This window comes from Phaseolus vulgaris, chromosome 2 (assembly GCF_051622355.1).
Source record: "Phaseolus vulgaris cultivar YP4 chromosome 2, ASM5162235v1, whole genome shotgun sequence".
Classification (NCBI taxonomy): domain Eukaryota; kingdom Viridiplantae; phylum Streptophyta; class Magnoliopsida; order Fabales; family Fabaceae; genus Phaseolus; species Phaseolus vulgaris.
The window spans coordinates 3,198,785-3,219,080 of NC_143499.1; the positions used below are offsets into that span (position 1 = coordinate 3,198,785).

Here is a 20,296-nt window from a genome sequence, read left to right on the forward strand (position 1 = left end):
TTAGAGTTTTATCACTATTATTTATTTCTATACACAATTCAATTAAAATAACACAAATAATTTTTTCTTAAATTATTCCATAGTAAAAGTTTTCTTAAAAAAAATTACTGAACTGTGAAGTTATGTACATGATAAAAACGAATTGACTACAATCTGATAAAACTAATTTTTTTAATACCGGTTAATATGAGTTTAGTATAATATAATCTGATATAATTAAAGTTATACACAACAAGTACGCGTTCAATTATACAATATTTTTGTAAAAATTATTTAATTGTTTTTTTACCTGTACAATAGTTTTGGGTTTAGAATTTAGAATTCTCAATTAAAATCGTATTTATTACGTACTATTATTTTTTGAGAAATAATCTACATACAAGATTTAAAAAAAAAAATCGTATTTATCATATATGATTTTTTTTAAATTTCAAAAATTATGAATGTAAATAGTGATTTTTTCATAATTAATTCATATTTTTTATATTCTATTTGTCCAAATTCAAAATAAAAAATAATTTGAAACGGAAATTCAAAATTAAATTACACTACTTAAAAACACATTATTTTTCTTATATATAATTGATTTATTATTTTCATTATTAAATAATAGGATAAAGTTTGTTTTACATTCCTCTTTTTCTCTCGTTTGTACTTTATAATTCCTTTTAATAATACAATATTACATTTAATTAATAAATATAAATAAAATAAAAATAATATTAGTTATCAAGTGAGAATATGAAGAAAAAAAAATTAGAATATCAAATTATGTCCTAAAACTAATAATAACATTAGCTGCAAAATATTACTCATATTCAACTGGCACCTACAATTTAAGGGTGTTCATTATTCTCCCTCTCTCGCTCACAGCACAGAAGCATGAACGCTTCAAGGATGCTACTGTTGTCGCCACTATCGAGCTGCAACGTGGTGCGCGGGAAGCTTTTTCCGGAGTCACTTAGAAGGCGCAGTTGCTGTTCTCCTCCGCCGCTTAAAATAGTGAGCATGGCGAAGGAGGGCGGCGACGCCAGCAGCAACGGCGGCATTGTTGAAAAAGTAGCCATAGGAGGTGGATTGATCTCAACCCCAGTAATCGCTTGGTCTCTCTACACACTCAAAACAACCGGTTGTGGTTTGCCCCCCGGTCCAGGTGGTTCAATCGGTGCAGTGGAAGGAGTGAGCTACCTGGTTGTTGTGGGCATAGTGGGTTGGTCACTCTACACCAAAGCCAAAACCGGTTCTGGACTTCCCAATGGTCCTTTTGGGTTGTTGGGTGCCGTTGAAGGCCTTTCGTATTTGCTCTTGCTTGGCATTGTGGTTGTGTTCGGGTTGCAGTTCCTTGACAAGGGTTTCATTCCTGGTCCTCTCCCCGCAGATCAGTGCTTTGGATAGGTTCTGCACACAAAGCATTCGATAGTGTAATATGAGCCACTACAATGCTATCCTTTTACTTCTGGATAAGCTTGTAACATGTGTCTTACAATGTCCTTTTCATCTGCTTATGCCTCTCTCTATATTTTCCTTTTGTTTCATACTATGTGTCTCTCTATATTTCTTTTTATTTAATGTTTTGTTCGGATTACCGAATGGACTTTTGAGATTATAGAAAAAAAAAATGTAAAGAAAGTTAAGATGTTTGGATTAAGATAAATAGGGTAGAAAGTAGTGTAGAAAAAGTTTATAAAAATTTGTGAATGATGTGAAGAGTGTGATTGAAATTATATTTTTTTTAATTGATAAAAATGTAATTTTACACATTGCTCTTGCGTTTAAAAATTGATAAAAAAAAATTAATTTGATTGATTATTTGTGAATTATAATTGTTTTTGAGTTAAAATATTATTTTCGGCAATTGAAACATTCACTACAAGAAAAAGGTGATTTAGCTTCCATATGTATGTGTGGGCTAAGTGTAGACGCGATTTTCATGGGCCAAACTTACGCGCAAAGTAATTTCTTTTTGACAATCCGACACATAATGGACGCATATAGATTTAAATAAATAAAAAATATTTTAGTTTGCGTACGATAGAATAGGAACCATGGGCTATAGCGCACGCATAGTTAGAGTTTATTGATTTTATATTTATTTAATGTATAACATGGTAATAAATATTATAATTTTTACTTGTTTATTTTATTTATTTTAATTTTTTTAATATTATAATAATTTTTTAAATTTTAATAATATTGGTATATGTTAATTAAATTAAATTGATTACGTGTTTGTTTTTAAATTATTTAAAAAAATTATCTTAAACAATTTAAAAAGAATTGAAAAATGTTAAAAAATAATAATTGAGTAAAAGAAAAAAATGTAATTAAATTTGTAAATGTTATATAAAATACTTAAATTTTTTAAAAATTAATTATTTTAATTTCATTTCATTTATAATATTATAATAAGTATTTAAATATAAATTAGTTAAATTAAATTTATTAAATTGATTAAGTGTTTGATTTAAAATTATTTTAAAAAAATATCTTATAAAGTTTATAAAGAATTGAAAGATGTAGAACAATAATAATTGGGTAAAAAAAATACATATTTAAATTTTTAAAATATTATGTATTTATTTTTTGTTGTATAAATTAAATATATGTTTTGTTCTATAAATGAAATTAAGTTTTTATTGTATAAATTAAAATAATTTTTTGTTGTATAAATGAAATGAATTATTTTTGTTGTATAAATTGAATTGAATTGTTTTGTATAAATTAAAGAAAGTTTTTTTTTTATAAATTATATACATTTCTTTTATACATTAAATTTATTTATTTGTTGTATAAATTTAAAATAAAATGAATTAAATTTTTAAAAATTTTAATATAATTTTTATTAAATTATAATAATAATAATAATAATTATAAAAAAATCATAATATAACAAAAGAATTTATATGATGTAATAGTTAAATTCTTTAGTCAAGGGATTGGGTTTATTAAAGTTCAAGTCCTGCCTACTGTGTCCATTTTTCATGGATTTGGTCCAGATAAGGTGCTTCAAATTCACTTTCTTCACATTTATACACTTTAATCCAAACACAATGTTTTTTACACGAAAGTATAAACAGTGTACTAAGCAATTAAGAACGAAATTGAACCATTTTTTAAGAAAAAAAACTTAGTAGTTCTTGTGTTTTGGGTTAAACATGGTCAAGAATCTGTCATTATATTTTCATATACATAAATTTAGTCTTCAAACTTAAAAGCATAACTTTAATCTCTCTTACTTCAAAATCATGATAAACTTTTAGAATGAAGAGACTAATAACCTATTTTTCTTTCCTTTCTCAACGTCTAGAGTTGATAAATTGAAGATACTGATCGAAAGCCTTCTGAAACACTTTTACTGTAGAGTTTTTTTCCTCCTAAGTTGAGTATCTCGAGTATTATCTCAAAAAGAAGATAAATATGGAAAAAAGAAGTGTCATGTTACATGCTAATCTGCTATAAATGGGATAGTTGCTTTTAGTTTAATAAATAATGATCATTTTGAAGTTAAACAATGCAGTGATATAATTTTTTATGATTTAGTGATGATACTGAAAATAAAGCGTATTAAATTAAAGTTAAAAATGTTATTTTTGGGTGAATATATGCAAGTGTTTTTGGTTGGTTGGTGAGCTATTTGAAGGTGAAATGTGTTGTGGCCGAACATGGGATAACAGAAGGAAAACCAGACAAAAATGGTCAAAGCTATAACTAATTCAAACTAAGGAAGAGGTGGCAGAGAGAAATGCATTGATTGAGAAAAACATAGGTCCTCCTTTGTCGGATAGCATTGAGGGAAAACAAGAAAGCCTCATTTCGTACTATGGACCTTTTAGCATGCAACACGTTTCCCTTTTCTTTCTGTTGAGAACCCCTGGTTTTCTTCCAATCAGGTAGAAACAAAAAAAACTTCTCCCCACGACACTTTAATCCCATAATCTAGGAACACAAATTCCATTACTAGTTCAAAATAAAAACACCAATAAACATAGTAGAAACCTGGTTTTGACTTTTGTGTAGGTTAATGAATCGTTTCATCACCTTCATCTACATGTAACTATCATGCATTCACATTTTCACCATAACTTGTTCATCATCCCAACCTCTTGTTCTTTTCAGGGGTCCAACCGCCGGTAGATGGTGTTTCCGGCAACGCGCTCTTTTGAATACAAACCTTTCGCCGGAACCCAGAATTAATTAGTACTTCATGTGAATTCTGAGATACAGTAACAATGTCTTCCTCTACTCCTCATAACAATTCTCCCGATGATGAAACACCTGATAACGCCACCCCTGATGACGCTGACAACTCATCTTCACCACCGTCAAAATCACCACCTCCGTCGTCACCACCTCCGTCATCACCACCTCCGTCATCACCGCCACCATCATCATCACCACCTCCATCTCCCCCAACGCCATCCTCTTCATCCTCGCCACCCCCATCAGAAAAGTCCCCTCCTTCCCCTCCAACGTCAAGCAATTCAAGCCCGCCATCACCCAATAGTTCCTCCCAGTCACCTTCTCCACCCGGATCCTCACACTCTCCTCCCTCCTTTGAATCACCCTCTCCTCCACACAAATCGTTACAATCTCCACCCACTTCAAAAAATAGTGGCAATAGAAGTAACGGTGGCAGTACTCGTGGAAGTGACAATAGCAGTAACCGTGGCAGCAACGATAACAGTAGAGCCATAGTTGGAGCAGTGCTTGGGGTTGGGAGCGTGCTTCTTCTTTTGGTCATCGTCTGCGTTATCTGCTCCAGGAAGAAGAAGAAGAAGAGAATGTACTATTATGGAGAGCAATCACTTGGAAAAGGTAACCAACCAAAACCTTCTTGTTTCTTGCTTGCCTTTTATACATATCATGCACATACACCATTACATGAGAAGGACATCATTTCTCAGCACATAAAACAACATCAAAAACAAAACAAACACGAGGGCTACCAAAAGAAAACCCAAATAGAACAATCCATATATGAAACCGTGAAAAGAAAGAAAGAAACATATATATAAACTAAGCCTCAACTGTCTTATGTAAGACAGCATGTTACTGCTTTAAGCCTTGAACATAAAAATATATATAAATAATTCATCTAAGGAGAATCATATACTTAATACATATTAATCGTTATAGTCTTTCAAAACATTGTGATTAAATCCAAATTTACCATGCATTATAAGAACTGTGATAAATTCAACACAAAATAGAAGTTTGTGAGATTCGAAACAAGGGAATGAGGAGAGTAACGAGAATGAGAGTAAGAAGATATGAGAATGGGAAGAGAGAGAGAGAGGTGGTGAGATAGGAGTCGGAGGATATAGGAATATGTTTCATTCTCTCCTCCTTATAGAGAATTCGTCCTTGAATCAAAATCTAAAACTAACCTTGTGCCTCAAATAAGTGAGGATCTTCCTAAAGCATAACTGTTTCTGGCACAACTTTCCTTCAAACGTAAACGCTTCATGCGTTTGTCTTGTATTGCCAATACTTGTTCTATATAGCTTAAATTTTCATCAAGTTACACAAATTGGTGTTTCATAATGTAAGAGGGATCATGAACATACTTCCAAAGCATTGACACATGAAAAAAATGGATAAACTCTGAAAAGATCAAGTGGACTCTCTCTTAAAGATCAAGTGGGCTAAGTGATAAGCAGTTCAACTCTCTCTTAAATCTCAAAACATAAGAACATTTCCTTCATTGAATTAGGCTTAAAGTTTCTTTTAAAGGTCAACTTTTCTTGTCTGAATAAGACTTTTTACCAATCTATGTTCTCTAGTTTCAAATCAATTAATTGGCGATCTACAACTCCCCTAGAATGCTTCGCGACAATCTGAATATTAAACTGATAACTATTATCATAAAAAAAAACTCTGCCAAAATGGAAGTGTTGGTTTCAACTACCTCCAACGTCGACCAGATAAGCATGAAGCATATCTTCTTGTATTTGTATTGTTTTCTTGAATAGACACCAATCTGAGAATCAAAAAGCCGTACTCAAATTTAATCTAGTTCCCAAAAATCAATGCTTGAAAGGATCTCCAAAATTGAGTTGTAAGCTGAGGTGCTCGATCTCATATGATGGACAAGGGAACCCCATGTAAAGATATTATCCTCTCTTCACAAAGATTTGCATACTAAGTTGCTAAATTGGTCGTCTGCACATGTAAGAAGTGTGTTGATCCGTCCATCATTCCACAGTTACCTAGGGCGAATCATAAAGTATTGAGGTTTGGTAACCTTGTGACAAAGTCTATAGTAATCATCTCCCATTTCCATTCAATTTTATCAATCTTTTGAAAAGATTATGCCTTGCTGGAAATCAAACTCTTGTTGTGACCTTGAATCAAACTTATACCAATAGGGTGAAAAGTGAAAATTGTTGGGTTGTGAGCAACTCTATCTACTTAAAAGCCTACCTAGCAGTTCAAGTATTGATAATGACTTGATTTATCTAACTTTCCATGATATGCAAGGGACGCCTAGCAAAATGATGAACAAATTCCTGGTTAAATTGGCCAATCCTGGGGAGTTTGTCACTAAATCTCATTTGTGAATGTAGAAGGAAAAAAAGAGAGGAAACAATGGAGTAACTCACAAGAACAAAGTAGACATGAAGAAGAAAACAAATATAACACAAGCTTTGTATTTAAATACAGTAATGATTATAAAAACAAAAATGCTACATAACTTTATATATGTATATTCCTGAAAACTCGTTACAGTAGTAGTTAACATCATAATCAATAATAATAATAATAAATCTTTCCATGATCCTTTATTTCACATTGTACAAGGTCACTTTATCTCTTCATTGTGTGAAACAATATTTATAAGACTACAGACACTAAGCTCGTAAGCTACCTTCTCTTTTCGTTGCATCAAATGAGACTTGTAAGAATATGATTATTCAATGCATAGATTGTATTATCTCTTTGTTGCAACAAACAGTGACAAGAGAAAGAGAAAAAGAAAGAAAAAGAGATGATGAGACAGGGGTCTCGGGGTATAAGAAATAAAAGGCGGGCCATTTTGTTTTAATAAACTGAAACTGTGTTTCAAAATTATATGTTTGTTTGATCTTCAATCAGACTTCTTCATTTTCATAATGGTTGTTGATTCTAGTCAGTGAGATAAAAAATTAGTTTACAACAAGAAATTTCAATTATAATTAAAAACAGAATTAAGAATGAATGATGCTATACAAGCATCTGATCAGACTACAAACACTTTATTCCTATTTTTTTTCTCTCCTTGTATATCAGTTATCACATTTTTACTTCTCACTTTTTCATCTCTTTCTCTCTGAATGTAGATTAACGATGCCTAAGAGTTCAAGGATCATTTCTTAGAAAACAATACTAATAATTAGTTTGGTCACAACTTTGGTCGTACAGAAAGTTCTTAATTGAACACAGTATTTATAAACACAACTAATAAAAAGTTCAAGGTAATATTAAAATAACTCCAGTTATGACTTTTTCTAATTTCGCTACATCTTTAACTTTTGATTATCATGTTGCAAGCACATCGCTTGATCAAGAATTGTGATTAGGCAATAGCTAGAAATGTACCATGTTATGATTTGTACTTAAAAATGAGTAATATGTGTACATTCAGATGACAAAGGTAGTGTCTGTACTCATCACACTTGTACTATTGTTGATTTCTGATGTTGATTCCTTCTTGCGTAACGATGTTTGAGAGAATGAAATGAATAGCCTGTTGATAACTAATGATCTCTGCAGGGAATAATAACTATTACAATAGCGGGCAACACCAAGGTTATTACGGAGGTCCACACGGGGACCATGTGGTGAGGGTACAAAATGGAATGGGTCCTGGTGGTGGTGGTGGAGGAGGAGGTGGGTGGGGGGCACCACCGCCTCCTCCTATGATGAATAGTGCTGATATGAGCTCGAACTACTCGACGGGACCCGCTTTGCCTCCTCCCTCACCAAGCCTTGCTCTAGGCCTGAAAGGTGGCACCTTCACTTATGAGGAACTATCTGCTGCCACCAACGGATTCGATGATTCAAAACTGATTGGACAAGGGGGCTTCGGTTATGTCCACAAGGGTGTGTTGCCAAATGGAAAGGAAGTTGCAGTGAAGAGTCTAAAAGCAGGAAGTGGACAGGGAGAACGAGAGTTCCAAGCTGAGATTGACATCATTAGTCGTGTTCATCATCGCCATCTTGTGTCACTCGTTGGATACTCAATTTCTGGTGGCCAGAGAATGTTGGTCTATGAATTTATTCCCAATAATACATTGGAATATCATCTTCATGGTAACTACTACTACATATATGCATTCTTTCAACTCATGTCACTTTAGCTTTCGCTTCAACTCTTCTATTTCAGTTGCAGCACAACTGTGAAACCATAACCCTCAAGTTTATTTTTGGGTTAAACTATCCACTTCATTCTTTTAATTGCTTCCCTTTTATGTTGCAGTCTCTCAATGAAAAAATTATAGGTCTTAGAGTCATACACACACATGAATGAAAACCTTTTGGTGATCTAGAACAACTATAGAAACTTTCTTTAGTAATGACAAACTACAACAAAAAATTGTGCAAAGACAAAAACTTAAGGCTTTTTGAATTGGAACAACTGCAAAAAGCACTGAGAGAATAGTTTAACCTTATTCTCTACTAGTATGTTAAGATTTAGATCTGAGACTTATAATGCCGCTGGTGCAAGTTACTTGTGACATTTTTCTGAGTTTGTTTGCTGTGAGCACCTGTAACCAAAATTGCTAATGTATTCTATGGTGATATGCAGGAAAGGGCAGGCCTACAATGGATTGGCCTACTAGAATGCGAATTGCAATAGGATCATCCAAAGGACTTGCTTATCTTCATGAAGATTGTAAGATAGTCACATCACATCCCTCTAGATTATGATAGTTCTTTCTTTATTCATCTTATTCTGTATTTACATTTTTTAAAAAACTTTGCTGTATTTTCATATGCACTTTAGGTCATCCTCGTATAATCCATCGTGATATTAAAGCTGCGAATGTCCTGATTGATGATAGCTTCGAAGCAAAGGTTCAGCATAATTACATATTTTATCTATTTCATTAGTTTACATACACATATTTACCTACTTAATATCAACCCAAATTTTACGGATCATATGTTGTTGAAGCTAATAGTATGGCAACAACGCATTTTATTCAGGTTGCTGATTTTGGATTGGCTAAGTTGACTTCCGATAATAATACTCATGTATCGACTCGAGTCATGGGAACTTTCGGGTAATTTTTCATCGCCATATGCTTTTATTCACTGTGGAAAGTTCAATAAAGAAATGTTTTTTGGTCATGATATGCATGCTGAAACAGGTACCTAGCCCCAGAATATGCATCAAGTGGAAAATTGACTGAGAAGTCTGACGTTTTCTCATTTGGGGTCATGCTATTGGAACTCATAACTGGGAGACGACCTGTGGATCACACAAGTGCCATAGACGATAGCTTAGTAGATTGGGTTGGTATCATGTTCATTGAAGAGTCCATCATTGTCCTATAACACTTTTTGTTTTCTCATTGAACTAATTACGAACCTATGAACCGAGTAGGCTCGACCACTGCTGAATCGTGGATTGGAAGAGGATGGTAACTTTGGAGAGTTGGTTGATCCATTCTTGGAGGGAAACTACAATCCTCAAGAATTGGCAAGGATGGCAGCTTGTGCTGCTTCTAGCATTCGTCATTCTTCCAAGAAACGTCCAAAAATGAGCCAGGTATGTACATGATTCACACACAGATCACATCACTGTTGATTAATGCCGTAAGAAGAATATTTATGGTTTTGTATGAGTGAACAAAAAACAAAATAAAACGTTCCCTTTTTTCCATTCTCCTTAAGTTCATCGTTTTCATACAAAATGCTCTGCTTTTCAAGAGTTCAATGGCTATATGTTATTTAGCTAGTTTTGATATCATTTTTAAAATAGTTATTATAAAATTTAATTAACTTATCCAACACTATTATTTATAATTAAATGACAATATCAAAATATTGTATAGTTTATTGTACATCATTGTGATATATAATCCCATCCTATTACCAATGACGGATTTTTATCATTTAGGTGTAATTTAACAAGTTAATTATTAAAATGGATAAAATTTTAAAAAATTATTAAAATAGGTAATTCATGTTAAAGTGACACGACTTTAGTTATAATCTGATTACAATGAAGTCTTTTCAAGTGATAGTGGAATTACCAACAAAATACCAGACTCTCTGGACTTGCTTTCTCCAACCAAGATAGGGTTTTGTCCATTCCACTAGGACAGGTCTAAATGCGCTGGATTGATGCACCGGTAGGGGGAGGACAAAATGCCTAGCCGTCGGGGGTTCTTCCATCATATCAATCAAGCTCAGTCTCCCAACAGCAACAACCAATCCGGGCGGAATGGCGCCTATACTCGGTCAATGGAGTCCACTGCTGGGATGACTTCAGTTCAAATACACTAAAGTCGTACCACGTTGACACGACTTATCCATTTTAGTACTTTTTTAAAATTTTACCCATTTTAATAATTAATAAGTGACATTACAAGAAATATTGATGTTAGCCTATAAGAAAATGAGATAAAAAAAATGGTAAGAAGAAGAGATGTTTCTTATTTTTTTATGTGTATGGTTACATCACTTCATGTTTTAGGAAATATATAGGGAGTTTCTCTTTCCAAATTACAATCTAATTAGAGGTAGGATACTAATAATGAGATTCTATCATTATTAAATTAATTGCATATAATTGGGTAACATGTAATTTGATAATTATTATTTCTTAATATAGCCTCCAAAAAACCCACACAAAGACACTAAACTCACTCTAATTATCATTTAGTGTCTTCCTTTTAGTATTTGTGTGGGTTTTTTTTAGGAGACTAACATCAATATTTCTTGTAGTGTGAAATTGTACCTCTTTAGTAAAAGTCTCAATAATGGCATGTCATGTGACTCTATATGTTTTATAGTGACTAACTGAGTTGATGTTGTTGGTTATTAATTCAGATTTTATTACCCTTAAACTATTTTACCGTTATATTGTATTAATGGTCAATTTACAGACATGTTAGTATTCCTACTTTATAGCTTCCAGTAATTGTAATTATTACATATATGATTGAGTAAATCAAAATGAATAAGATCAGATTTTGTGCAATTCAATCAGTTGCTACAATCTTTTGTCTTCTCTTATTTCTTTCAATTAGTTCCTACACATGTTTATTTACTCATGAGTTTATGTGCAGATTGTAAGAATATTGGAAGGAGACGTGTCGCTGGATGATTTGAAAGACGGGATGAAGACAGGGCAGAGTGCTGCTTTCACTTCTTCATCTGGGTCAGGACAGTATGATACAATGCAATACAATGCAGACATGGAAAAGTTTAGAAAGGCAGTGTTTTCTAGCCAAGAATTTGACACGAGCAGTGGTGGCTCTAGTAGTGAAGTGATCCAAAAACAAAAACACTAGATTGCAGAAGTAATGAGATTACCAAATCTTGTATTGAATGCTGATAACAACATTCCGAAAGGAAAGGGAGAAACCAAATGGCCTGTTACTGCTATTTATTGTTTCATTGGCATGCGTGCATGAGAAGTGAGGTCTTCCTTCAATCGTTTCGGGGTGTGCTTGATGAGGCCTAAAGTGAATGTAAAGTTATGTGGCTTGCATCTTTTGTTCAATGTTTTATATGTTCTTTGATTTGGAAATGGTGTTTTCAGGATGTAGAGCACATGTATGGAATGGAGTCTTGAACATAAATATTACTCGTATCATTGAAGTAATGTTTCTTGTATTTGTTTCACCATGGAGGAGGTGGTGGTGATAGTAGTCCCTTCAAGTACTTGATTCTTTTTTTTTTCTTCTATATGTTGTAGTAGGCCTTACAAACATATTATATTGTTGTTTGTGATAGAGTTTCATTAAGAAATATTTAATTTGATTTATGGGTTTACGAAATTTTGTTCCCCATGCACCTTATTCTTTTTTAGGTGGAACTTTCAATACAAGTTCACATGAGTAATTAAATGTTACGATTATATATTTTTCACTTGTGTGTGATTTTGTGTGACTCCTAAAATGAGACATTAACAAGAGGACCCCCTCAAATCAATTTAGATTAATTATAACTCTTATGTCTCAATAAGAAATCTAAATCAAAAAAAATATAGTAAAAAATAAATGGACAAAATTATCTTATATCACTTTTAAATATACTTATAATGAATTGAAGATTTGTTAGTTTTGTATGGCGATATGTGAGTGACTAAGAGAGATGAGCACGAGTATGAAAACAAGATTCTATATTGTTAAAATGATATTGTTTCACAAGAAAACAATTAAAAAAAATATAGTGAGAACATAAATAGGTCTCACTTGACATTATTTTTTTAAGCATATTCCTAGCCTATCTAACACAAACACTGATACAACACGGACACGGACACGAAGATATGCATAATCTCTAAAATGTAGAACACGGGGACACAGATCTATATATTATATAATTATGAATTATATAAATTGATAATAAAGATTTATGTACATTAAAGATTTATGACTGATTCGAAAGGATTTGTTCCTTATTTTTATAATCATAATAAAAATTTATACACTAAGTTTGAGTTTTTAGAAAATTAATGTATTTTTTCTTTTTAAAATTGTGTTAGACTCGTGTTAGAATTATTAGAAATCCAACAAATATTGTTTGAATTGAACACTTAACCAATAAGTATCCTACAAATGTCGTACGAGTGTCGTGTTCGATACGTGTATCCGACACGGAGACGTAAGACATCTCTTCTTATATATTTTGGTTCATTTGTTCTCCTCCTCTCACATGCAATGTCATCCCTTTTCTCTTACTTATTTTTTCACTTTTAATAATTTCTTGAACGTCTCCTCTCATCCCACATGTGGTGTTGATACTCTTGTCCTGCTCTTCCACTCTCAATGTTTCTTCTTGTTGCTACTGTCATCATTCCACATTCAATTCATATATCATAAGTTTAGATTTTTTCCACTTCTCAACTACTTATATTCTTAGGCTTCTTATTCCAATCATTGTTTACTCATTGTTTAAGATCTACCTGAATCTCATCTATGTACTCCAATTCATAGGTTTGTACTCTATTAAATCTTTCTTTCTTGTGTTTTAGGTTTTCATATTTGAATTATTTTTGTAGATTTAGAGAGTTTAATTGTGGTTAACATTCTTCTAGATTTAGTAGCAAGTTTCCAATACGGTTATGCGTATAGTGGGGAATTTAAAATATGGTATTTTTTATAAAAATAATACATTCTACATCAATGAAGGTTATAACTAATGTTGAAAGTGACGGTCATTTACATCAATTAAGCTATACAACCAACGTTGAAACTCCTTCACTTTCTACATTGACAAAAATAAAAAAAAAAGTTAAATACAAATAATGACTCATCCATGTATACTTGAGTCTCATTATGATAAAAGCTTCACTAACAAAAGAACTTAGATGTGAAATACAAAAGTTTCAAAAAAACTATTATAAAAATATAAATTGTACCTGAGTGGAGAGATGGGGCTCAGGCACGGTCGGTTGATGTAGTATAGTTGCTGACGTGTCGGTCTTCTTCTCTTTCGGTCGGTCGCTCCTTCTTAGTGTCTCTTTCGGTCGAGCGGGGGAGGGTACCTGCGAAGGCTCCGACGCTCAAGTAAGTATGAGATTCTAAGTGTGGTTTAGTAAGTGAATGAAAACGTACCTTTCTCTGGCTTGAACACAGTATTTATAGGATTGCCTAATGGGTTTTCTATCCCTTGGGCTCGGGGTGGTTATGGATAGGTCTTGTCAATCGTGCTCTGGAATACCCGGGAAACATATCTTCTTTCAATATCTTAACTGCTTTAGCTTGTCACGGGTGCACTTACATTTATTATGCGTTCGATTGGTCGATCGGCTACGTGTGTTCGTCCGGTGCCTACCGGTACATAAATGTTTTTATAAATGTGTTTTATAGAAGTTAATTATAGTAGTTGTTGTTTAAATATGACCTTGTATTAACGATTTTATTTAACTAAGAGTTGTATATTCAACTATATAACAAAAAAATTATAGTTAAGGGAGAATACATTAACAAAGAAACTTTGCATTGTAATGTTTTTTTCATAGTAAAATTTTATTGTGAATGCAATTCGAAACTTGTTAACATTTTAATTCAATCACCTTAATTTTGTGTATATAATTCTTTCTTCCTTCCTTAGTTTACCTTCTAGATGATTCTTTTGTAAGTTTCTCTATTATTATTTATCATTTGTGTGGTAAACGATTTACAATAAACTTATTTGAGTTATTCCACAATAAACAAGATATACAAAATTTTGTATTTTTACAATAAATATATATTTAAGCTATAAACAATAAAAATTGATAACAAAAACTGAAATAAATTATGTAATGAATTAAGTTAGAGAGTATTGAACATAAAGGAAAACTTGTATTTTTGTTTCAAAAATACATAGAAGAATATTGATGTCAAATCATATTTTATAAAAAATGTTTATGCTTAATAAAAATTTCAAACACCAGCACTTATAATCTGCTAAAAAAATCTACCATGAATCATATGTCATGTGCAATATAATCTTCACCATAGATCATTTATTATAAAATCAAAAATATAATTTATACGTTTGAAAATATTTATCTACTGCACATTTTAATTGTATAAAAATAATTATCTTACCCAAGTATATTCTAGCTTATCTACGAGACTAGAAATTAACATTGTGATATTATTATAAGTATAGTCTCTGTTTCAAAATAATTGTAATTTTAAAAAATGTAAAAAAAAATTAAAATCAAAATGATTGATGTTTTTTCCTTCCATTTAAAGATTTTTTTTCTCTATATTATCTCCTAAAATTAATTACTTTATCTTTTTAGTTAAAATAACCTATTACAAAAAACTATTTTAAAAAGTGAAATAGTTATTGTTATTGGTGGAAGGGAAGGGAGCGTGTGTAGAAAAAATCCCAAAAAAATATACATTTATTATGTATTGACTAATATATCTAAAATCCCAATTAAAAACCCTACCATAGCTGGAAGTGGATATAAATAACCGAGGGCGGAGGCAGTGAGAAAGTAGCAAGATCCCGGCACCGTTCGATCTTTCATCCAACGGGGCGGGGCAGAAGTTGGATCGGATCTTCTTCTTATATTACATGCATTCGTCTCCCTGATTTGGTTTTTTATACCCTCGCATCACACCACACTCTCTCATCTGCGCAATACCATGGGAGACTTCAACAACAACAACAACAACGATGCCTTCATGCGCAACCAAAACGCCGCCGTTCAGGCTCGCACCAAAGCCCAGAACCGTTCCAACGTCCTTCAGCTCAAACTGGTCTCTTCTCTTCCAATTTCTCTTTTCTGAATACCAATTTTCGATTCGCGACCGTAGCTAGGGTTTTTTTTATGCCTATCTAATTCCCGTGGTTTTGTTATGTATCGGAGATTCAGATTGGACAGAGTCATCCGACTGGTCTCACAGCGAACTTGCTGAAGCTATTCGAACCTAGGCCTCCCTTGGAGTACAAACCGCCGCCGGAGAAACGGAAATGTCCGCCGTTGACAGGTTTTGTGAACGCTTTCGTTTGCGTTGGTTGGTTCTATTTTGTGTTGTGCTCAAATTAATTGATATGTTTTGCTTACTCTTTTCAAGGGATGGCACAATTTGTGACCAAATTTGCCGAGCCTGGGGATCCAGAATATTCGCCACCTATTCCAGAAACCGAAACTCCTGTACTGTTCGTTCATTTTCGTTTCTGATAAGTGGTTTCTGTGTTTATGTTTTATTTACTTGATGCAAGCGTCTGATTATTGTTGAAGCTTGTTATTTTGATTGGGAAGCTTTGCTTCTACACTGAAATTGAGGGAGGGAGTGTGAAGGTCGAGTCTTCTTCTGATTGGTGTCTGTGATTGTTGTCTATTACTTCACCGAGAGTTTGTCGGGATTAGTTTGTAACAAATGTTAATGTGGAATGCTGGAACAGATTTAATTGAACGTTAAGAGCGCATGGTTAAAATTTAGTCCATTCATAGTTTAGGTTTTAAATGCATGGTTACTTTGTGGAGTAATCATTTTATGTTCTTTGCCTTCGTAATCTTTTCTGTGTGGTAAATTCCTGTCCTTTGTGGTAGTTTTTTGAAAAATCATTTGAGACTAGGTGTTAGATGGAAGAAAAGTTATTTTAGGTTATGGTTTTGATCCATTTTGTTGGTGTAGGCACAAAAAAGAGCCAGAATACACAAGCTAAGACTAGAAAAGGGAGCTGCAAAGGCTGCTGAAGAGCTTGAGAAATGTGATGAGTCCCTTATTATTGTGAATATACTAATGTCTTGATTTATGTTCTCTGGATGCCATTCTTATATTCGCTGCTTTGCAGATGATCCACAGAATGATCCAAATGTATCTGGGGATCCATACAAGACATTGTTTGTGGCTAAACTTGTAAGTTGGATTTTCCTATGTAGTATTGGTTTGCAACTTTAGTAGCTTATATATCTTATTGTTGCTATCTTCAAACAGAGTTACGAGACCACTGAAAGCAGAATCAAAAGGGAGTTTGAGTCATATGGTCCAATCAAACGGGTAGGTATTTTGATATCCTCAAGGGTATTTGGTAAGAGCTCATTCATAGTTTCTTAGTTAGTTATATCTTCAGTTTTCTTAAGTTATGTATGGTTTTACCAACCTTCAAAATGTCTTTCTCAATTACAGAATTCTGCATGCATACCTATATATACCTTGAACAGCAAAATGCAAAATATTTTCATAATATTGTTTAAACTTGAATATTCATATTGATTAGTCCTGTGATTGACCAGCTATTAATTTCATGGTATGATTATCTGGAGAATGTGATTTTGTACTGTGACATCAGTAAACCAGTTGGTTATCATTGCTAACTTGATTGTTGAACTGTATAGCTTGTCATGATGCTAATCAATCATGCATAACTATTATCCTGTTCTGTCCAAAGATTCTAGGATACAGTTACGCATCTTCCTGATTAAATATATCATCAATGATGGTGAGTGACTTTGCAATGGTAACTGCTGTATTTAGTGGCACCACTAATTTCCATAGAATGGATTATGTATTGGTTTCTGTTATTAGTTTCGACTTAGTTCGTCTGTTAATTTATGTGGGTCAAGAGATCTTCTGAGGACATGGGTCTATCTAGGAATTATGTTAGCAGTAGGTATGTGTAGTATCTAAAAATACATCCATGGTAAGGGTGTGGACTTCTTATTCTGCAAATGGTAAACTGTTCTAAAATTTCAACCAATCTGGACTCAAGTTCAAGTGCTTCCATCTGCTGTTAACTGAACATTTAGTTGAGCAGAGCAGTGATGTCCCTCGTTCCTTTTGGCATTTGTTTTCAAGCAAGAAAAGGAGACTGACTTCTGTTATTTTCTGCACTTGGTAAAAAACATTGGGAGTATTGCATTCTTTTCCTCTTCTGTTTAATTTCTTAGCTAGTATGTTTTTGATGTTGCTAAATTTTATTCTTGGCTAAGGCTAGAGTATCTATCAAAAACAAATCAGCAATTGAGAAGATGTCATGGTATTTTCTATATTACCTATAGTTGTCTTTTATTTTAAAAATAATATCCCTGGTAAGGGGAACTAGTCACCAACTGGTTAATTGGCACCACATACATCAGTTTTTCTGCAACTATTGGTGGTGGTGATTCATCTCTCGATGGGAGCTGTGTGATTTAAAGGTGAGCACGGCTAATTAGGCACAGTGCCTGTCTGCCGTGCCATTTAAGAATATACCATTAGTCCTTTTTTTTGGTAGTAATGTCAATTCTGAAGTGAGGGAGTGTTGTTCATTACATTTTCTTTGCAGCTTAAGATCAAAATTTTCTGTTCTGACTGGTCTTTTTTCAATTTTCTTATGGTATAGGTTCGATTAGTTGCTGACAAAGAGACTAATAAGCCCAAGGGTTATGCTTTCATTGAGTTTCTGCATACAAGAGACATGAAAGGTTGACAAAGATTAATTAGTTTGCTTATTTCACTATGGCTTTAAATTCACATCTGTGGTTCAATTTGCAGCTGCTTATAAACAGGCTGATGGTAGGAAAATTGATGGTAGAAGGGTGCTTGTGGATGTTGAGCGTGGGAGGACTGTTCCAAATTGGAGACCTCGCCGCCTGGGTGGTGGGCTTGGTACTACTAGAGTTGGGGGAGAAGAAGTTAATCAGCGACACTCTGGGAGGTTGATCAGTCTAACTTCAATCCTTTAATAATTGTCATTCACCGTTATCATTTGCTTTTTTTCAAATAACCTGCACTAGGGTAACTAACAGAAATTAAACTTTTATTGACTGTTTGGCTTAACCAATACACTACTCATCACCCTAGGTTGCAAAGGAAGCCCCTAGTTTTTTAGGGAATATTAACCCCCTTTGCTCCCTTGTAGAACGTGATATGTACTATTGATAACTTGTTATATGCTTTGTTTTTCTTTTGAAGGGGAAATGACTTGATTTCAATTTTCAGGGAGCAACAGCAGTCTCGTTCTGAAGAACCAAGAGCGCGAGAGGACCGGCATAATGATAGGTAAGGAACATCAATTGTCCATACAAATAATTCTTTCATACCAGGGAATATTCTTTTTTTCCCTGCTTTAACTGGTGTTCATATAATCGGGGACTTTGAAATAATATTCTTTCATCATATATTTTGAAAGTCACTTACTTTGATTATTGTTGGGCTGAGATCATTCAGAGACAGGGAAATATCACGTGAAAAAGGTAGGGATAGAGACAGAGAACGGGAGCGATCACGGGAGCATTCTCATGAAAGGGTCAGGGATCGTGACTATAGAGAGGATAGACACCACAGGGACCGAGACAGGACAAGGGACAGAGACAGGGAAAGAGATAGAGACCGTGGACGTGATCGAGATAGGGCACGGGATCGTGACAGGGATAGAGACCGTGATCGACATCGTGAAAGGGATAGAGATTATGAAGTTGGGGACACTGATCGACGTTCACGTGATAGGGAGTCTGAATATGAACGGGTTGAATCTAAACAGGAGAGGGACCAACATGGTGAAAGGAATCGGGACTATGAGCCTGAGGATGATCGTGGTAGGCATAACCAGTATGAGCATGGACGTCGACATGCTGACCCTGATCATGACCCTGAGCAGTATGACCACTACCATCATGGAGATGATCGTGGTGATCATTATAATCAGTATCATGACCATGATAGGATGGAAGATGACTACCATGCAGGACGTGCAACATCTGAATCACATGAAAAGGAGAAAAGTCATGGTACAGACCGTGAATATCGTCGCTCGGAGAGATCTCATTCCCGGGAGTATGACTACTAGCAATTGGGCATCGTATTTCTCAACTTTATTGGTAAACATTCATCATTTGGTTATGTTTACTTCTGAATCTTGCTGTCCACTCCTGGTCCCCCACCCCTGGTAATTGTTGTGTGATCATTGCACCGTAAAAAGGACACCGTAGCCGCTGCTATCCATATTTGAAAACTTGAATACTGCATCTTTCGTGTCGTTTGCTTCTTTTTGTGAACGTGGACTTGGGCATGTAGTTTTGGTATTTGTTTTGAGATTTGTGTTGTTTTCTTCTGACATTTTATGAAATGAAACATAGGATTTTCTGATTTATTTTTTATGGGAAACAATTTGTGCGGCTTCCAAGTTTTCTGTGGACTTGGACATCGAATGTGGTATCTATCTTGGGATTTGTGTTTTCTTCTGTCATTTTTGGGAAGTGAAATGCAGGATTTTCTGGTTATTTTTTTAGGAAACAATTTTGCTGCTTCCAAGTTTCCGTGGTCACTTGATAAATGATTGGAGCCTATGTTTACAATACAGTGCTTCCAGCATTATTTGTCCGTTTTCTTATAGATTTTTGTTACGTTGGAGGCCAAATAATTGATTTATTTCAATACACCGATCAATTATGTGACAACTTCCATGATTATTTGAGGTTGATCGTTTGATTCAGTTTCATACTTCTTTGATTTCATTGGATTTGGAAAACTAACGCCATCAAAATGAATAGATTTTGTATGTTGCTTCATGCCGTTTTAAGGAGAATTCTTATGATTGCACTGCTAACTGAACTTTATTTTTCATCCATGGTAAGTGCATGTTAGGAATGAAACAGCTCAAGCAAGACCATAAAAGCTTTAACTTCCCTGAACTACGTTAGAAT

The 20,296-nt window shown here is 33.8% G+C and overlaps 3 protein-coding genes across 6 annotated transcripts; all 3 read left to right on the forward strand.

Annotated features, from left to right (window-relative positions):
• The first annotated feature begins 698 nt into the window (after positions 1-698).
• LOC137810211 (anti-muellerian hormone type-2 receptor) lies at positions 699-1,535 on the forward strand. Its single transcript, XM_068611367.1, has one exon. It carries the CDS (start codon positions 883-885, stop codon positions 1,393-1,395), a length of 513 nt encoding a protein of 170 aa, XP_068467468.1. The 5' UTR covers positions 699-882; the 3' UTR covers positions 1,396-1,535.
• A 2,286-nt stretch (positions 1,536-3,821) lies between these two features.
• Positions 3,822-12,083, forward strand: PERK4 (roline-rich extensin-like receptor kinase 4). Of its 3 annotated transcripts, none has more exons than XM_068611368.2 (9): positions 3,822-3,890; positions 4,117-4,815; positions 7,753-8,292; positions 8,789-8,875; positions 8,987-9,057; positions 9,190-9,266; positions 9,354-9,498; positions 9,590-9,754; positions 11,280-12,028. In XM_068611368.2, the coding sequence occupies exons 2-9, from the start codon at positions 4,230-4,232 to the stop codon at positions 11,502-11,504; spliced, it is 1,896 nt and encodes a 631-aa protein (XP_068467469.1). In that variant the 5' UTR covers positions 3,822-3,890; positions 4,117-4,229; the 3' UTR covers positions 11,505-12,028. The 3 variants fall into 3 exon arrangements, with proteins under 3 accessions (XP_068467469.1, XP_068467472.1, XP_068467470.1); XM_068611371.2 differs by having other exon boundaries at positions 3,861-4,013; positions 11,280-12,083; XM_068611369.2 differs by having other exon boundaries at positions 3,861-4,017; positions 11,280-12,080.
• Positions 12,084-15,024: 2,941 nt separating this feature from the next.
• On the forward strand, positions 15,025-19,743 carry U1-70K (U1 small nuclear ribonucleoprotein-70K). Of its 2 annotated transcripts, none has more exons than XM_068611372.1 (10): positions 15,025-15,422; positions 15,539-15,653; positions 15,741-15,820; positions 16,305-16,380; positions 16,465-16,529; positions 16,608-16,670; positions 17,995-18,076; positions 18,147-18,309; positions 18,594-18,653; positions 18,822-19,743. In XM_068611372.1, the coding sequence occupies exons 1-10, from the start codon at positions 15,309-15,311 to the stop codon at positions 19,438-19,440; spliced, it is 1,437 nt and encodes a 478-aa protein (XP_068467473.1). In that variant the 5' UTR covers positions 15,025-15,308; the 3' UTR covers positions 19,441-19,743. The 2 variants fall into 2 exon arrangements, with proteins under 2 accessions (XP_068467473.1, XP_090154204.1); XM_090298078.1 differs by having other exon boundaries at positions 15,094-15,422; positions 16,608-17,809.
• Positions 19,744-20,296: the final 553 nt, after the last annotated feature.

Bases quoted from the DNA above. Each gene is read 5' to 3' on its own strand.
- LOC137810211 (XM_068611367.1), top strand. From the start codon at position 883: ATGAACGCTTCAAGGATGCTACTGTTGTCGCCACTATCGAGCTGCAAC.
- PERK4 (XM_068611368.2), top strand. From the start codon at position 4,230: ATGTCTTCCTCTACTCCTCATAACAATTCTCCCGATGATGAAACACCT. The intron at 8,876-8,986 runs GTAAGATAGTCA...TATGCACTTTAG, and splicing joins TGCTTATCTTCATGAAGATT to GTCATCCTCGTATAATCCAT. The intron at 9,499-9,589 runs GTTGGTATCATG...TGAACCGAGTAG, and splicing joins ACGATAGCTTAGTAGATTGG to GCTCGACCACTGCTGAATCG.
- U1-70K (XM_068611372.1), top strand. From the start codon at position 15,309: ATGGGAGACTTCAACAACAACAACAACAACGATGCCTTCATGCGCAAC. The intron at 15,654-15,740 runs GTTTTGTGAACG...ACTCTTTTCAAG, and splicing joins GAAATGTCCGCCGTTGACAG to GGATGGCACAATTTGTGACC. The intron at 18,654-18,821 runs GTAAGGAACATC...GAGATCATTCAG, and splicing joins GAGGACCGGCATAATGATAG to AGACAGGGAAATATCACGTG.